This window comes from Rhipicephalus microplus, chromosome 3, assembly GCF_043290135.1.
Source record: "Rhipicephalus microplus isolate Deutch F79 chromosome 3, USDA_Rmic, whole genome shotgun sequence".
In the NCBI taxonomy this organism is placed as follows: domain Eukaryota; kingdom Metazoa; phylum Arthropoda; class Arachnida; order Ixodida; family Ixodidae; genus Rhipicephalus; species Rhipicephalus microplus.
Genome location: NC_134702.1, coordinates 136,576,690 through 136,594,328, shown reverse-complemented (window position 1 = coordinate 136,594,328; position 17,639 = coordinate 136,576,690). Strand labels below are relative to the sequence as shown.

Sequence of the window (17,639 nt, the reverse complement as noted above, 5' to 3'; positions counted from 1 at the left end):
CTAATATGCTACTAACTCCAAGTTAAGTTATGTATTTGCTGTTATTATCATATAAATGAATTTTCGTTTGCTTGTGTAACTTAGTGCCCGAACAAAAGAAAAAAAAAATGTCCCAATCAGTTGTTTTGATAAAAGGCAGACATTGCATTGGGATGCGCCCCCATTTCCTGTCAACATGTCGAAGAAAACGTGGACAATTTATTTTCGCTCGTGTGCCTAGATGAGTGTAATAAGCTTTCTCAGAAATGAATCTATCTATCAGATTATTGTTATTTTCCAAAAATCATTTTTACCAAGGGAAGTCTCACTTTACCTTAAGTTGAAGTCTAAATATTCCTAATTAACCCGAGTTGTCATTCTTCATGTTTTGTTCAGTGATGCCATGTTTGGCAGGATCAGCCAAAATCAGCCGAATCAAAAGTAAACTAGGCTGTATCTGGCCAGTGTTAGTAAAGGTAAATAGCAAATCACGCTGAGATCGACTCAGGAAGTGCGCAACCCACAATATGTCCTGAATGTACGCATTACGCCATTTACCTAATCAGCTATTTGTTCTGTTTTTACATTTCTCAAAGTTTGATAATTGCCAACTATTTTTTTTCCAAAGGAAGCCTCACTTTACCTTGAGGTAAAGTAGTCCAAACTAATATGAGTGGTCATTCTTCATGGTTTGTTCAGTCATTCTGTGCTTGGCAGGGTCGGCCTAGCTCAGCCTGATGAAAACTAAATTAGGCTGTTTCTGGTTCATGTTTAAAAAGCTAATTAGCTAACAATGCTGACATTGACTCAAAAGGTACGCTACCCCAGACTATGCTCCGAGTATACACATTAAGCCATGTGGCCAGTAAGGTCATCTAATATGGCTATTAAGATCTGTCATTTGCCTATAACTTCTAAGAATGACCTAATTGAGATACCAGCTAATGGAGACTAAGAATCTAATATGCAAGTTAAGCTGACCAGACTGAACAAACTAATTAAGGTGATCATGATAATTATTAATAATAAAGGTATTTTCGGTGCTGTGATTCCCAAATAAGTTCTATTCGAACCCTCGAACATTGGTGATTCACACTGTTACACCGTGAGTACCTTGCATTGGCGTGTGTCTGCAGGTGTGCCTAAAGAAACCGGGGCGAGCAGAGTGCCGATCAACTCTTGTCTTTCCTGACTTCGCGTCACCCAGTGTAACCTACGCTATTTCTTTAGATGCGAAGCGTATTATAGTTTAGCTAAATCCGGCGTGAGGCGTCACCACCCTTACTGTGCATATGCGTACGCTCCCCTCTCTCTTTTCGCCACGCTGACGCAGACAGCGTCTGCTAGTCAATGCTATCTCCCCCCTCTCTTCTAGGCATCTCTCCCCGCTTTGTTCACGCTCTCGTTTCGCTTACGCACCTCCTCCTCATCTACACCTTTCTCTCCCTCTCATTCCTTATGCTACGCCCTCTGTCGCCTCTCAATGCCGACCCAGGCAGCGTCTGCCATTCTACACTCGCATCCTACACTTTATCCTCTATGCCTAGGCAGGCTGCGTTTGCTAGCGAGTTTTTGTATTGAAAAAAAAAGGTAGATCCTGTGTACAGTGGCAATCAATGATATGCGAAGCGCGAATGAGGAAGGTTAACATGTCACCTTTGAATTAGCACAACGTTACGAGGTGGAGGTAAATTATGCCGCACATGACTTCCATGTCACAATTATTGTTTGGACGAGTCATTTACCTCCATCCTCTATCCGCGTAACCTCATACCAAATTTAATATATATGAAGCTAGCGAAACGGCAGTGAGTGCGCTATGAGCGTAGTATTTAATCAAGTTTCACATGACAACCATGCCATGATTATCATGTTTGTACCTGTCATATACATTCTTCGTTCGTTCACGTCACCTAATACCATATTTGGTATATTTGGAGATAGCGAACGGCCGCGCGCGCATTACGAGCGTGGCATGTATTCAAGTTATTACATGGCACACATCTCATGATTATTATTCTTACACCAGTCACATACCTTTGTCAGCCATTCACGTCCCGTAATACCAAATTTGGTATACGTGAAACTAGCGAAATGGCCGCGAGTGCATCATAAGCGTCGCATGTAGTCATGTTGTCGCATGAAACGCATCTCATGATTATCATATGTTTGCACTAGTCACATACCTTCGTCATCAATTCACGTCCCGTAATACCAAATTTCATACATGCGAAGATAGCGAAACGGCCGCGAGTGCTTTACGAGTGTGGCGAGTAGTCATACTCGTACATGATATGCATGTCATGATTTTCATGTCAGCGTCTTTCGCTTGTGTTTGCCATGCCATGGTAGTAATACCATACTAGTTTTGCAAAATGTAATGTGACCGAACCCACCACAACAGAAGCAAGACCATGTATTATGTCAATTATGACATGCGTGATATATATATTATTTTCCTGTCATGACTGGTCGTTTACGCTCGTCATTTAGTCTTGTTATGTCATACCAGTTTTGGTATATATATCGATTCCACTTTCGAAACGTTCATGAGAGCTAAAAGTCGTAGGCAGCTAGATAGATAGATAGATAGATAGATAGATAGATAGATAGATAGATAGATAGATAGATAGATAGATACGCTCAAAGTTGCCAAATCTCGCTGAGAAATGCTTCGCATTTAAATACCGGCTGCTGGCGCCCCTCATATGTACGCACTGCATCTGGACCTCCAAGCTAGTGCCGGTGGGAGATTTCTCCTATGCATTACTGAACTGTGACAATTCGTCGCGTGCCCGTTAGCTAAAGCGGACTGCGGGTCTCTGCGTTCAATCGTAGTCCCCGGTCTTTCATTGCACATTAGCAGCGATTAGGTTGTTTCAGTAAAAAACACCGGTTCATTAGGGCATCGTTTGTGCCTCCCCAGATTAGTCTCCTGCGCAATGCCGCTATGAGCGCCAGCATTAGCGCTGCCATTAGTGTAAGCGTTAGTGCCCGCTGCTTCGCATCTACACATGATACCCTTCAGTGGGAGATGGTGTAATACTTTTCTTTGTATTTATGATGACCATGCCTAAAACCATGCCTCACGAAATGGTCTTCGACTCATCAAGTACTGCTCTAGCCCATTCTTTATGATGCTCGTGACGCTATGATGCGCATCTGTAATGATAAAATAAAGCTGTATTTATTCTTTTCAAATACTGTCCTACTATCCTCTGCCAGGTTTTCTATTCCTTTCTGTATTTCGCCACGCGAACTTCCTAATGGCTGCCTTTCCACAACAATACACGTCCTACAGCCATCCACATTTCCGTTAGTCTTAACCAGAATATCAGCTGCACTAGTTTTCTTCTACGTTTCTGTTTCTCTTTCTCGATGTTTGTCAACCTTTTTGGTTGCTGCAGTACTTGGAGACTTCTGTAGTTTTGTTTTATTGTTATCCTTCGAACTTATGCCCTTCATTGTGGTGCGTTCTATTTATTAGAGTGGGGTGTATCACTGACTGCTTCAGTTTATTATTTACAAGGATTTATTCAACGCCGAGCAATACAGATCATTGACTGCAGTCGTTTCTTCTATGATCATTCACGCGCGCGCTTTCACAATGGGTCCTCCAGAACCAGCGAACCATTCAGCAATATTCTGGCATCAGGTGCTAGTGAGCCTAAGGCGATACGTTACAGGCATACGCAGGCGAATCGAGGTGTTCAGTGGAATGTAATCAACGATATATTCCTCAAGTGTTGAAGCAATGTTCTTGTCACTCACTCACTTTTGCTAGCTCTTGTTCGATAGAACCTAGTTATGCGTACTGTCAGCTCAATGTGAGAAAACTTACCCTGTACAAATCCGAAAGTGAAAGTCATCCATGTTATATCTGGAACAAATACAGAGGCGAAAATGCCCACCCAGAAAAGCACGCTTCCGAGGAGGCTGACTGTGGAAACTGCGAAGAAATTCTGGAGGACTGCCACAAAGACCCCTGTAAGAGTACGAATAAGTATTACATAAAAAATAATGGTATAATCAACAAGTAGACCAAGATAAATATTACCAATAAGAAATATTGAGATCTTCAGATAGAAAACGCTCTAAGGTACCCAGGATAAAGGCGTATCATAGAACTTTCTAGTGTGTAAAGGGGGGGGGGGGTGATTGAAGGAACTGAGCAAGAGGGTGGTAGTTCGAAAAGAACGCAGGCGAACCCAGATGACGGTGCTCGATCGCCGATCTCGCGCCTGTTTCTTGTGTTGAAGATAGTGGAGCTGATGGTATCAACGTCTTTCTTATTCACTATAATTACCCCAGGCGAAAACGTTGAAGCCATCTTGGCAATCTAACACGTTGAGAAAAGCGGGTCGAAGTAAGGCTTGAGACGGTTTACGTGAACGATATCACTTCCACGCTGACGACGGTCTCTCGGTGGCGTGAGGTGTTCATTGGCGTAGTTCATGGGTGAGGTAGGTTCGACCACGCGGTAGGGACCACGATAATTAGAGAGTAGCTTGGGTGATACACCAGTGGCGCAGGGCGGTACATACAGCCATACAAGTGCTCTAGAAACGAACGTTGGAGCAGAACGATGTTCGTCGTCACGGGTCTCCTGGCGCTGTTGGTCGGATGTAGTAAGCCGCTTGGCTAGCTTGCGGCACTCTTCCGCATAACGAGCGGCTTCCGAGACAGGCGTGCATTCGAAGGGATCTGGCGAGTATGGCAGTTAAGCATCGATGGTGTGTGAAGGTTGGCGACCGTACAGGAGAAAAAATGGGGAAAACCAGGTAGTGACTTGCGTGGCGGTGTTATACGCGTATGTCACAAATGGAAGAACGATGTCCCAGTTAGTTTGACCAAAAGCAACATGCGCCGCGAGCATGTCTCCCAGAGTACGATTAAACCGCTCAGTCAAACCTTTCGTCTATGGTTGGTAGGCTGTACTCTTCCGGTGTACACTATGGCACTGCTGAAAAAGTGCTTGGATTACATCGGAGAGGTAAACGCGCCTTCAGTCACTGAGGAGTTCGCGAGGAGGATCATGACGAAGCAGAAAACGATTGAATATGAAAGTTGCGACGTCTTGTGCTGCAGCTGTGGGGAGAGCAGCAGTTTCAGCCTACCGTGTAACATGATCCACAGCCACGATAGCCCATCAGTTGCCTGCCGTTGTCAATTGTAGTGGTCCATAGAGGTCAATTCCTACACGATCGAATGGGCGGTCTGGGCATGGAAGAGGCTGCAATGAACCTGTTGCAGGATGTGGCGGGTTTTCCGCCGCGGACATTCGTGGCAACCGCGAATGAACTGGCGGACGAAGGTAAACATTCCACGCCAGTAATACCTTTTTCGTAAACGCTCGTAGGTCTTGAAAACACCGGCGTGAGCACATTGTGGGTCGGAATGAAACGACGCGCAGATAGTAGAGCGCAGCGTTTGGGGAATGAGAAGCCATTTCCTACCATCTGCTTGTGAAGAGGTTTATTAGCCGTTAAAGGCAGCGACGAGACAGCGTGAACAACCGTCCAGCGATCGGCACAGCAACGAACCGAAGCACGAGCCGAGAGAGCCGGACGTTGGCGATGCTGCTTGCTGCAGGCACATCTTCTTCTTCACAATCGCCCCCGCTGAGAAAAAGAGCCATCCTGGCGACCTAAGAAGTTTCAGGGAGAGGCTCATGATACGGTTTTAGGCGGGAAACATGGACGATGTCACGTGCACGCCGGCGCATGTCATTCGATCGGGAAACTGGCTCAATTAAGTAATTAACCGGAGAGGTTTTCTCTAAAACGGTGTAAGGCCCCTCGTACCGGGGGACAAGTTTTGATGAGAGTCCCGTAGTTTGGTATGGGATGGCAAGCCACACGAGAGACCCTGGGGCATAGTTGGGATCCGGAAGAGAGGTGCAACGGTTTTCTTTCTGGCGTTGCTGCTCGTCCGAGGTGAACGCACGGGCGAGCTGGCGGCACTCTTCGGCTTGTCGAGCAGCATCGGAGATAGGTGGACATTCGGAAGCATCAGGATGGTAGGGAAGTAGAGTATCAATTGTATGGGAAGGGTCGCGTCCATAAAGAAGAAAGAAAGGTGAAAATGCCGTGGTTGTTTGTATTGCAGTATTGTATGCAAATGTCACGTATGGGAGAACACGGTCCCAGTTGCTATGATTAGATGCCACGTACATTGAGAGCATATCACCCAGCGTGCGGTTAAACCGTTCCGTTAGCCCATTAGTCTGCGGGTGGTATGCCGTCGTTTTCCGATGAATGACGTGGCATTCCGAAAGCAGAGCTTCGACGACCTCGGAGAGAAAAGCGCGGCCTCTGTCACTAAGGAGCTCTCGAGGTGCGCCATGTCGAAGGATAAATTGACGTAAAATGAAAGAGGCGACATCCTGAGCGGTAGCGCTCGGTAAAGCAGCTGTTTCAGCGTAGCGTGTTAGATGGTCGACCGCCACTATAATCCACCGATTGCCATCTGATGTCAATGGAAGGGGGCCGTAGAGGTCAACGCCAACGCGATCAAAAGGCTTGGCAGGGCACGGAAGTGGCTGCAATTCGCCAGTAGCACGTAGCGGTGTTGATTTGCGTCGCTGGCAGTCAGGACAGCACTGCACAAATTTGCGTACGAAATTGTACATGCCGCGCCAGTAATAGCGATGGCGAAGGCATTCATATGTTTTGAACACCCCGGCGTGGCCACATTGTGGATCGTCGTGAAGAGAAACGCATACCTGCGATCGCAAAGTGCGTGGAATGACCAGTAGCCACCGGCGGCCATCAGGAGAGTAGTTGCGTCGATGGAGAAGTTGATCGCGGATGGCAAAATGGAAAGCTTGACGTCGGAGGGATCGAGATACCGGAAGGTTGGGCGTACCGGATAGATATTCGAGAAGAGATGCGATCCACGGGTCACGACGTTGTTCGGTGGCAATTGAGTCAAGATTTAACGATGACAAGTACTGGAGGCACGTGTTTCCGCACGTCGGATCTGGTGGCAAAGGTGAGCGGGACAGGGCGTCAGCGTCAGAGTGTTTGCGTCCACAGCGGTATATGACGCGAATGTCGTACTCCTGGATGCGGAGTGCCCATCGCGCAAGGCGGCCAGAAGGGTCTTTCAGCTTGGAGAGCCAGCAAAGCGCATGGTGATCAGTTACTAGATCGAACGGGCGGTCGTATAAGTACGGCCGGAACTTTCCAAGCGCCCACACCAGAGCCAAACACTCTTTTTCTGTCACGCTGTAATTAGTTTCGGCTTTCGTCAGAGTGCGGCTAGCGTAGGCTACAACGTATTCTGAATAGCCGGGTTTTCGTTGCGCGAGGACAGCACCTAGCCCGACGCCGCTGGCGTCGGTGTGCACTTCGGTAGGAGCCGTCGGGTCGAAGTGGCGAAGAATAGGTGGCGAGGTGAGCAGACTGCGCAGAGTAGTGAAGGCAATGTCACATGCAGGGGACCAGGAGGAGAGGTTCACGTCACCGCGAAGAAGCTGGGTTAATGGTGACATGATGGATGCAAAATTGCGAACAAAGCGCCGGAAATATGAGCATAGGCCGACAAAACTGCGAAGTTCCTTCATGGTCGTCGGCTTGGGAAATTCTGCGACTGCTCGAAGTTTTGCTGGGTCAGGTAATACGCCATGCTTCGACAGGATGTGGCCTAGGATGACGAGCTCGCGTTCAGCGAAGCGGCATTTTTTCAGGTTAAGCTGCAGGCCACCGTTGGTCAGACAAGTCAAAACCTGCCTGAGGCGAAGGAGGTGCGTAGGAAAGTCGTGCGAGAAAACCACGACATCGTCGAGGTAGCAGAAGCACATATTCCATTTGAGGCCACGTAGCGTATTATCCATAAGTCGTTCAAACGTGGCGGGCGCGTTACAAAGCCCGAAGGGCATGACGTTAAACTCGTATAGTCCGTCGGGTGTAATAAATGCAGTTTTTTGGCGATCGGCTTCAGCCATTGGAACTTGTCAGTAGCCAGACCGCAAATCCAGCGACTAGAAGAATTTCGTTCCGTGAAGGGTGTCGATGGCGTCATCAATGCGCGGCAAAGGATATACGTCCTTGCGGGTTATCTTCCAAACGACGATAGTCTACGCAAAATCTGATAGATCCGCCTTTCTTACGCACCAAGACGACAGGAGACGCCCAGGGACTGTGAGATGGTCGAATAACGTCTCTACGAAGCATATCTTCGACTTGATCGTTGATGACGCGGCGCTCTTCAGTGGAGACACGGTATGGTCTTTGACGCAGTGGCTGGTGTAGGCCGGTGTCAACATGATGCTTGACTTGCGACGTGCGGCCTAGTTGAGGTTGGGACACATCCAAAGAATTCCGGAACTCATGCAGAAGATCAAGCAGGTCGGCTTGTTCGGTGTGAGTAAGAGTGTCGGCGATGGAGCTGGAAAACGTATCCTTGGACGACTCCTCGAGGGCCGACAGTGATTTTGGGTGGTCACAGTAGTCATCCGGGTCATTAACCAAAGACGAAGGGTCGAGATCCTGCACGCGGCCGAGACATTCCTCCGCAAGCAAAGTGACAGTTCTGGAAAGCGGGTTGAGTATGAACATATTGCTTCTTCCGGCGGCAAGGTCAATCGTTGCGAAAGGCAGCGGCAGAGCTCGACGACTCGTGAAGATATCGGAAGGCATAAAAAAGACTGTAGCGTCAGTGTAGGCGTTGCATGAAATTGGAACAAGTGCGAAGTTTTCAGGCGGAATATCGGTGTCTTCATGCACGAACAACTTCGGCGGCTGCTGAAGAGCGTCAAGTAATGAGACATCACAAAAGGGTGAAAACTCAACTTCAGCGCGTGCGCAGTCGATGACGGCATTATGGCGGGATAGGAAGTCCCATCCGAGGATGACATCATGCGAACAGACAGCGAGGACAATAAACTCCACAGTGTAAACAATGCCTACGATGGACACTCTTGCAGTGCAGGCTGCGAGAGGCGTTACTTGCTGTGCACTTGCGGTGTGGAGTGACAGTCCCGAAAGCGGCGTCCTGACTTTACGTAATACACGGCAGACATTAGCGGCAATAACAGAAACAGCGGCGCCGGTGTCTACAAGGGCGAAAGTAGAATAACCTTCAACAGTTACTGCGACCACGTTAGCAGGAGAGGGGCGAGGGCTTAGACAGTTCGAAAATGGCGCAGTTCTTGCCTCTTGAACTGCGGTGCTTGGTTTTCCTGGTCAGGTCTGGGCCGGCGACGCATGGGGGAGGGCGATCGCCGACGAGGAGAGGGTGCGCGCGGCGTCACGAAGTCGGGGTCGTTAGGAGGGGCATAGCAAGGTGACGAGACCGGCCCGTATTGCGCGAAGGGTTGGCTGCCGGTTCGCGACGATCGGACATAGTCGCCGAACGTCTGAGGTCGACGGCGGCAGTAGCGGGCAACGTGTCCGGGAGTAAAGCAGGCGTAGCATATCGGTCGGTTATCAGGCGTCCTTCAAGAATTGGCTACTGGTGGTGCCGCCCAAGGTGCAGTATAAGCAGCCGGGTGCGCGGGCTGTGAGCGCGAGGTGTAGGGTGGTTGCGGAAGCCTACGCACTGCGTCTGCATATGTGAACAGCGCTGCTACAGGCTGCATCACTTGCGAGCAGGCGACAGGAGGAGCCACAGGCTGCGCTGCATACGTTAGGGGCGCGGCCACAGGCTGCACGGCTGGCGGATAGGCGACAGGAGGGCCTACCGGCTGCGCGGCACGCTGGCAGTGGGCAAGGCTGGATAGAGGCGGCTCGTGGTGCGCAACAGGAACAGCTTGGGCAACCTCTTCTGAAATAGCAGTGCAAAGCGGGGCAGGTAGACGGGTGGTGGTCTCGTGAGTGAAGGGCACTAGGGAAAGTTGGCGGGCGACTTCCTCACGGACGAAGGCTCGAACTTGCTGAAGCAGCGGTGAATTGTCCGGCAGGGTGTCGAAACTGGACAGTGACTCACCCCCATGCTGAGGCTGCCGAGTCAGAGTGCGTTGCTTCTTTAACTCGTCGTAGCTCTGACACAAGCTGACGACTTCGGAAACTGTGCTCGGATTTCTTGCCAAGAGCATTTGAAATGCGCCGTCGTCGATGCCCTTCAGGATGTTTTTGACCTTGTCAGATTCGGGCATGGTGTCATTCACACGTCGACAAAGGTCGACGACGTCCTCAATATAGCTGGTAAAGGTCTCGCCAGTCTGCTGAGAGCGGACGCGCAAGCGCTGTTCAGCCCTCTGCTTGCGGACAGCCGGCCGACCGAACACTTCAGCACATGACGTCTTGAAGACGCTCCATGTGGGGATGTTGTGTTTGTGGTTATTAAACCACAATTCGGCGACGCCAGTGAGATAAAATATCACGTGGCCCAGCTTGTCGGCTTCATCCCACTTATTGTTGGCGCTCACCAGTTCGTAATGCTCGAGCCAGTCTTCGACGTCGGTCCCATCCGCACCGCTGAAGACCTTCGGCTCCCGTAGCGTAGGATGGCCAGGGCAGTTGAACTGGAGCGAAGGCGTCGATGTAGTGGCGTTGGTAGTCATCACAGGTGGTAGCGTGCGGCTTCGCAGCTCCAGGGTGTAGCAACGGGGATTAACAGCACCTTCCACCAAATGTGAAGAGGTCCATTAGCCGTTAAAGGCAGCGACGAGACAGCGTGAACAACCGTCCAGCGATCGGCACAGCAACGAACCGAAGCACGAGCCGAGAGAGCCGGGCGTTGGCGATGCTGCTTGCTCCAGACACATCTTCTTCTTCACATGCTGAATAGTTGCGCCGGTACAAAAGGCCATCCAGAATACTGAAGTGTGGAGCATGGCGGCGCACGGTTCGAGTGGTTGGAAGTGTGGGTGCCTCGGATAACGCGTCAAGAAGCGAAGCGATCCATGGGTCGTTGCGTTGTGCAGAAGAGATGGTGTCCTCGTCAAGAGCTGACAACGTGTTGTCCGAGGAAACAGATGCAACTTCCGGGGAACGGGGAGATCGTGACAGTGCATCAGCATCGGTATGCTTGTGGCCGGAACGATATACAACGCGGATGTCATATTCTTGAAGTCGAAGAGCCCAACGGGCAAGACGACCCGATAGATCCTTGAGTGAAGACAACCAGCATAATGCGGGGTGGTCCATTACTACATCAAAAGTACGGCCATAAAGGTATGGGCGGAACTTGACGAGCGCCCAAACGATCGCCACGCATTCCTTCTCGGTGACGGTGTAGTTTGATTCAGCCTTGGTGAGAGTTCTGCTGGCGTAGGCGACGACATACTCAGCGAATCCAGGCTTGCGTTGCGTGAGAACCGCACCGAGGCCGACACCACTGGCGTCGGTGTGGACCTCAGTTGCCACCGTAGGATCGTAGTGACGCAGTATTGGTGGTGAAGTGAGGAGATGACGAAGGGTGCAGAAGGCTTGGTCACACTCAGAAGACCATGACAAAAGATCAGTGGCCCTGCCTAGAAGTTCGGTCAAAGGCGCAATGATAGAGGCGAAGTTGCGCACGAACCGGCGAAAGTAGAAGCATAACCCCACGAAGCTCCGTAACTGCTTTGTAGTCGTTGGTTTGGGGAAGTCGGCGACAGCACGTAATTTAGCCGGGTCTGGAAGTATACCATCCTTTAATACGACGTGCCCTAGAATCGTACGTTGCCGAGCAGCGAAGTGGCACTTTTTGAGGATGAGTTGGAGCTGAGCATTCTTCAGTCACGTGAGGACGTGTTTCAGGAGCAGATGTGTCGCAAAGTCCTGGCGCAAAGACGACAATATTGTCGAGATAACAGAGATATATTTGCCACTTCAAATCCCGAAGAACCAAGTCCATCATGCGCTCGAAAGTGGCAGGCGCGTCGCAGACGCCGAAGGGCATGACATTAAACTCTTATAGACCGTCGGGTGTCACGAAGGCTGTTTTTTGGTCGGTCGGCATCTGGAAGAGGGACCTGCCAGTACTCTGAGCGCAAATCTAATGATGAAAAAAACTCGGCACCTTTAAAGTATCAAGGGCATCGTCAATCCTGGGTAAATGATACATGTATTTTTGAGTGATCTTATTTAGGCGCCGGTAATCCACGCAGAAGCGAGCGGAACCATCCTTTTTTAACGGGCACTACAGGTGAGGCCCATGGACTTTGTGAAGGTTGAATGACGCCCCGTTGCAGCATATCGTCCACCTGTTCAGTAATACCTAGGCATTCCGTCCCAGAGACACGGTATGGTCGTTGTCGTAGTGGGGCATGCGAGCCGTTATCTATGTAATGTGGAGTGGTAGAAGTGCAACCAAGTGAAGGTTGAACAACATCGAAAGATTCACAGTGCTGGTACAGCAGTTGGAGGAGTTCAGATCGTCCAGGTGGAGACAGTTCGTCTGCGATCGCCGAATCGAACACTTTCGAAGCCTGTAAGTCAGAGTGGTTAATAGCACTTACGGCGGCGAGGTCACTTTGCGATGATTCTTGCGGCACAGTAAAAAAATTTCCATTATCAATGGGCTGTACGCATCCAAGAGATTCGCCTTTAAACAGTTTGATGGTATGCGGAAAGGGATTGGCAAGGCAGATAGCACTGGCTCCATTACAAATTGCGAGGGCTGAATAAGAGAGCAGAAGTTGTTTCCGACTTAGAAAGAGGCTTGATGGCTCAAAAAATGCTAATTCATCACGCATGTCGCCGGAGAGTACAGAAAGAAAAACAGCTGTTGTCGGTGGAATGTCAGTATCTTCATTGACAACTAGCTTGTGTGCGGCTCAATTCGTCTGGTCGTCGGGTTGGTTGAACAAGGAAAGCAGTTAAAGTTCGGAACGGGCACAATCTATAACGGCGCGATTACGCGATAGGAAATCCCAGCCAAGTATTATGTCATGAGAGCAGGAGGAAAGGACGATAAACTCAATAATGTAGTGGTCCTCCGCAATCTTGAGTCGGGCAGTGCAGGTGGCTATAGGTGGAGCAGGTTCTCCATTTTCTGCACGTAAGGACATCATATCAAGCGGTGTGGTCACTTTTCGGAGCTCGCGGCAACGTTTGGCGTCTATAACAGACGTAGCGGCACCGGTATCTACAAGAGCGTATGCATGGTCGCCGTCTACAAAAACTTTGACGATATTTGACGGCAAAGTGCGAGGACTTGAACGTTTTGATAGCGCAGTTCTTGCCTCCTGAACAGCGACGGCTAGTTTTCCTCATTTTGAGGGGCTGGTCGGGGACGCAAGGGTGACAAGGAGCGACGATTGGGTGAAGGTGAACGACGAGACGAAGTTGCCGGATAATCACGGGAAGGCGTGCTTGACTGATGATCCGAACTTTCATAACCAAAAGGGGGTCGGTCCATGTAGTTGCTCTGTGATCGGGCGTCTGTGTAGCCGGGCACGCGACGACGGCAGTATCGGGAGATATGGCCAGGGTCGCCGCATGCAAAACAGATCGGCCGGTTATCACGCGTTCGCCAGGCATTTGCAGGTTGGGGCGCCACCCACGCGACACACGGCTGAGTCGGGGCTGTGGTAGCGAGGGGAGGGGCCCATGCGACAGAAGACTGAGTAGGAGCAGTGACATGCGGCAGTCCATTGAACGGCGAGGGCTGGTATGGCTGCTGCCTCTTTATTGCGTCAGCATGAGTAAGAGGCGCAGCGACAATGTGCTGCTGAAAGGGCACTGGCATAGCCTCGGCAATCTGGTCCTGAAGCACATGTCAGAACTTGGGAGCTAATGGGGTCGGTGGTCGCTCTTGCTGCGGCTGCCGGAGCTCTTGGCGCTGACAATACGGCAGGAGGGAAAGCTGACGGGCGACCTCCTCACGCACAAAGTCTTTCGTCTGTGCTAGAAGGCGGGAGTGGTCAGGCACGACGTCCAGTGCAGCGAGGATTTGATTTGATTTGATTTGTGGGGTTTAACGTGCCAAAACCACCATATGATTATGGGGGACGCCGTAGTGGAGCGCTCCGGAAATTTCGACCACTTGAGGTTCTTTAACGTGCACCCAAATCTGAGCACACGGGCCTACAAAATTTTCGCCTCCATCGAAAATGCAGCCGCCGCAGCCACGATTTGAACCCGCGACCTGCGTGTCAGCAGCCGAGTACCTTAGCCACTGGACCACCGCGGCTGCGCTAAGTGCAGCGAGTGATTGGTTATTAGGCTGAATTGGACGACGGGTAAGAGCTCGTTGCCGTCGCAATTCGTCGTAGCTCTGGCACAGAGCTACAAATTCAGACACCGTACCAGTAGATTTCGCAAGGAGCATTTGAAATACGTCGTCATCGACACCTTTCATAATGTGCTGGATCTTGGCACTTTCGCTCATTGCGGCATCGACGCGCCTGCAGAGATCGAGTATATCTTTGATATAGGCGGTAAACGTTTCGCCAGGCTCTTGTGCCCGTGTACGCAGGCGTTGTTCGGCGCGCAACTTCCGCATGGCCGGGCGACCGAAAACCGAGGATATTACCTGCTTGAAAGCGGCCCAGTTTTCGATTTCAGATTCGTGGTTTGTGTTATACAGCTTTGCCACAATAGCCAGGTAAATGTTCACGGTGCTCAACTTGGCAGCGTCATCCCACCTGTTAGGTCCACTGACTTTTTCGTAGGACGACAGCCATTCCTCGACGTCCTGGTCTTCAGCGCCCGAAAAGATCGGGGGGTCTCACTATTGAACCAGGCCTGGGCAAGTAGCGGTCACGAGACGTGGTGTCTGTTGGGCAGCGTCAACTTGAATAGTCGACGGCAGGGTGCGGGATCAGAGTTCCAGGGTGTAGGTGATGTAGTTACCCAGCACAATCCTTCAAATGTAAAGGGGGTTTATTGAAGGAACTGAGCAAGTGGGTGGTAGCTCGAAAGGAACGCAGGCGGAACCAGATGACGGTGCTTGATCGCCGATTTCATGCCTTTTTCTTGTTCTGATGATATTTGAGCTGATTGTATCAACGTCTTTCTGATTTCTAGTGTAACAATAGGAAATGTGAAGTTTAGGCAGCATCTGGAAGCTCTTTCACAGCTAGGCAGGTGTATAGAGCTTTATTTTTATGTTCTTTATTTAATTACACCTGCAGTCTAATTAGCCCGTTGCGGAATTAGGGTGAACCAGCTTACGAATATGTATAGGCACTCCACATCAACCCTGTTAATGTTAATAAGCGATATTGTCCAGGTAGAGGCTTCTAAGCTTGAATTGTTGAAGGAACAAACCAGTACTTCCAGGAGCAAGTGTACATGTAATAAAACGATCAAAACGTTTTGGTCATGGTGACTCCTATTTTTGAATTTATGAAGAAGATCATGTAGTTCTTTAACTAAGAGTAACGAGGACAGTTTTTTAAAGTTTGGAGAAAAATTTAGAGCTGAAAAAGACGACACATTGCGACAGCTGTGTGAAAAAGCTGGAAAAAAGTCTAAAGCAACGGAAACCTTTTTCTATGTCATACAAACAAAGCACACTTTTTCCTTGAACGAATTCCAATGCTTCGATTTAAGAACGTCTGGCAGAACAAGACAACGTTTCATGGTGGCAGGAATGAAACTCTTTACGTAAGCAGGCCATATTTTGAAACAGTATGCAACAAAAAAGAACTTTTTTGTGATTCGAAATCTAAAAAAAAATCCGGCGCACTCCATGCTTTTTGACAATCGATGCAATGCGAAACTGTTGCGAGGAGCTGCATACATCGCGTTGATTGTTGTTGAAGAAAATCAAGCCAGTCACTTCATAACATGCCATCACTCTCATGTTTTTTCATGCGGACATACATGTAGAATCCCCTAGATATCACGATCAACCCTAAGAGTCAGCGAGAAGATAATGATGTTGCACCTCAGCCGCATTGCATCATGGAGCCGAGTGCGAGTGAACATTCCAGCAAGAGTGACCCCCTCGGTTGTAGTTCAGGTACAAAGGAGTAGGCAATAAAATATGTGGGATATCAAACGCCACACGGCGTCCCGCATATACAGTGCATGACTTATCATTCATGTTCTTCATACATTGATTTTATGCTATTTTCATGCAAATCAAGTTAATAAGCCGACCACAAATACACTGAGAGCATATAAAGTAAGAATTGCCGCACATACGGCATGCATTTTGAATATTCATAGTATTACGAGTGATTTCTGTTTGTTATGAAGACATAACATGCCATGCTGACGAAGCGGCCACCATCACGCTGTGAATGTGGCATTTAAATCATGCAGCACATGTCATGCATTTCATGACTTTCACATTAGGGCCTGCAGAGGAGGTTTGCTATACAGGCTTCTGATGCGATGCCGATTCTCGTATATTCAATATACATACCTGTATAGAATTGTCGCTCCGGCACAGCTGAAATGGCACGCAAATGGAGAAAGACGACAACGTGGTTGTTGTGGGTTGGACTCTTGATCTTCCCCTAATGGCCTGCATGACTGCGCGCTCTTTAAGCCGTTAGCGAGACCCGCTGACGGTGAATAGATGTTCCCCGTAGCATGTTTTGGTGGAAGGTGCAGGGTCTTCACACAACCCGGCTCTGGAACTCCGCAGTGGACGCAATCTTTGTCCAGCCGCGATGCTTGAAACCGGCACTCATGCCTCGCCGTCCGCACCTGCTCCATCACCTGTTCCCCCCCCTCCCCCATCCTCTTGAATTTGGCACGTTTTTCGGGACAGACAGCACGGACGTCGAAGAATGGCTCGCATTATTCGAGCGTGTCAGCAAGCACTACAAATGGGACGAGATGCGTATGCTGGCAAATATTATATTTTAGCTACGGGGTACGGCACGCGCCGGGTATGAGACGCATGAAGAACGATTAACCAGCTGGGACACGTGCAAGCAAAAGTTTCGTGACTTGTTCGGTTGGTCAGTTGCTCGTCAGATGGCAGCCAGGCAGGAACTCGCGTCACGTGTCCAATCATCGACAGAGTCGTACGTCACGTACACCCAAGACGTACTGGCACTGTGCCGGAAGACTGACAAAAACATATCCGAGGCGGACAAGATCAGCGACGTGTTGAAAGAGATTGCTGATGATGCTTTCAACATTCTAATGTGTAAGAACTGTACCACTATTGAATTTATCAAATCTGAATTCTAACGATTTGAACAAGCTAAGAGCAGCCGAATAACCCACTACTGCACGAGACTACCAAACACCGCTGCGACTTCGTCCTGCAAGGATTCTGCAGCGTCCCGTTCACTTGCGCGTCCTGCCCATATCGCAAGGATTATTCACCAGAAAATGGAGGCCATGCCACCCGCTTCCTATAAGCCCCCTGCGTAAGACAACTGGACAACAGTCTCGCCTATTCAAGCCGCCGTACGTCAGGAGTTTGCTAACCTGGGCGTCCAGGTTACCCAGCACCTCCACGAAAAGATGTTACGGGGAAGATTTATTCACCGACAGCGGGTCTTGCTAACGGATTAAAGAGCGCGAAGTCATGCAGGCCATCAGGGGATGCTCGAGAGTCCAACCCACAACAACCACGTTGTTGCCTTCCTCCTTTTGGGTGCCATTTCAGCTGTGCCGGAGCGACAGTTCCATACACGTATCATCTTCCTTGTAAGATATCTTCCCCGTAACAATTTGCGAGCCCTCCGCGAGTGTTACTTGACAGTGGCAACTACTTATACAGTACATTGAATATTTTTTTAGATTTTCATGTTATGACCTGTCATAATTTCACCATTCAGACATGTCATAGCATTATAATTTTGGTACACACCAATT

General features: G+C 49.5%; 1 protein-coding gene across 1 annotated transcript in view; it reads right to left on the bottom strand.

Moving 5' to 3' along the window:
* Window positions 1-17,639, bottom strand: part of LOC119171194 (uncharacterized) — a 74,950-nt gene that overhangs the window by 14,604 nt on the left and 42,707 nt on the right. The window contains exon 3 of the mRNA XM_075888054.1: window positions 3,821-3,964. Within this exon, the coding sequence (XP_075744169.1) occupies window positions 3,821-3,964 (144 nt within the window). The remainder of the gene's footprint in view (window positions 1-3,820; window positions 3,965-17,639) is intronic.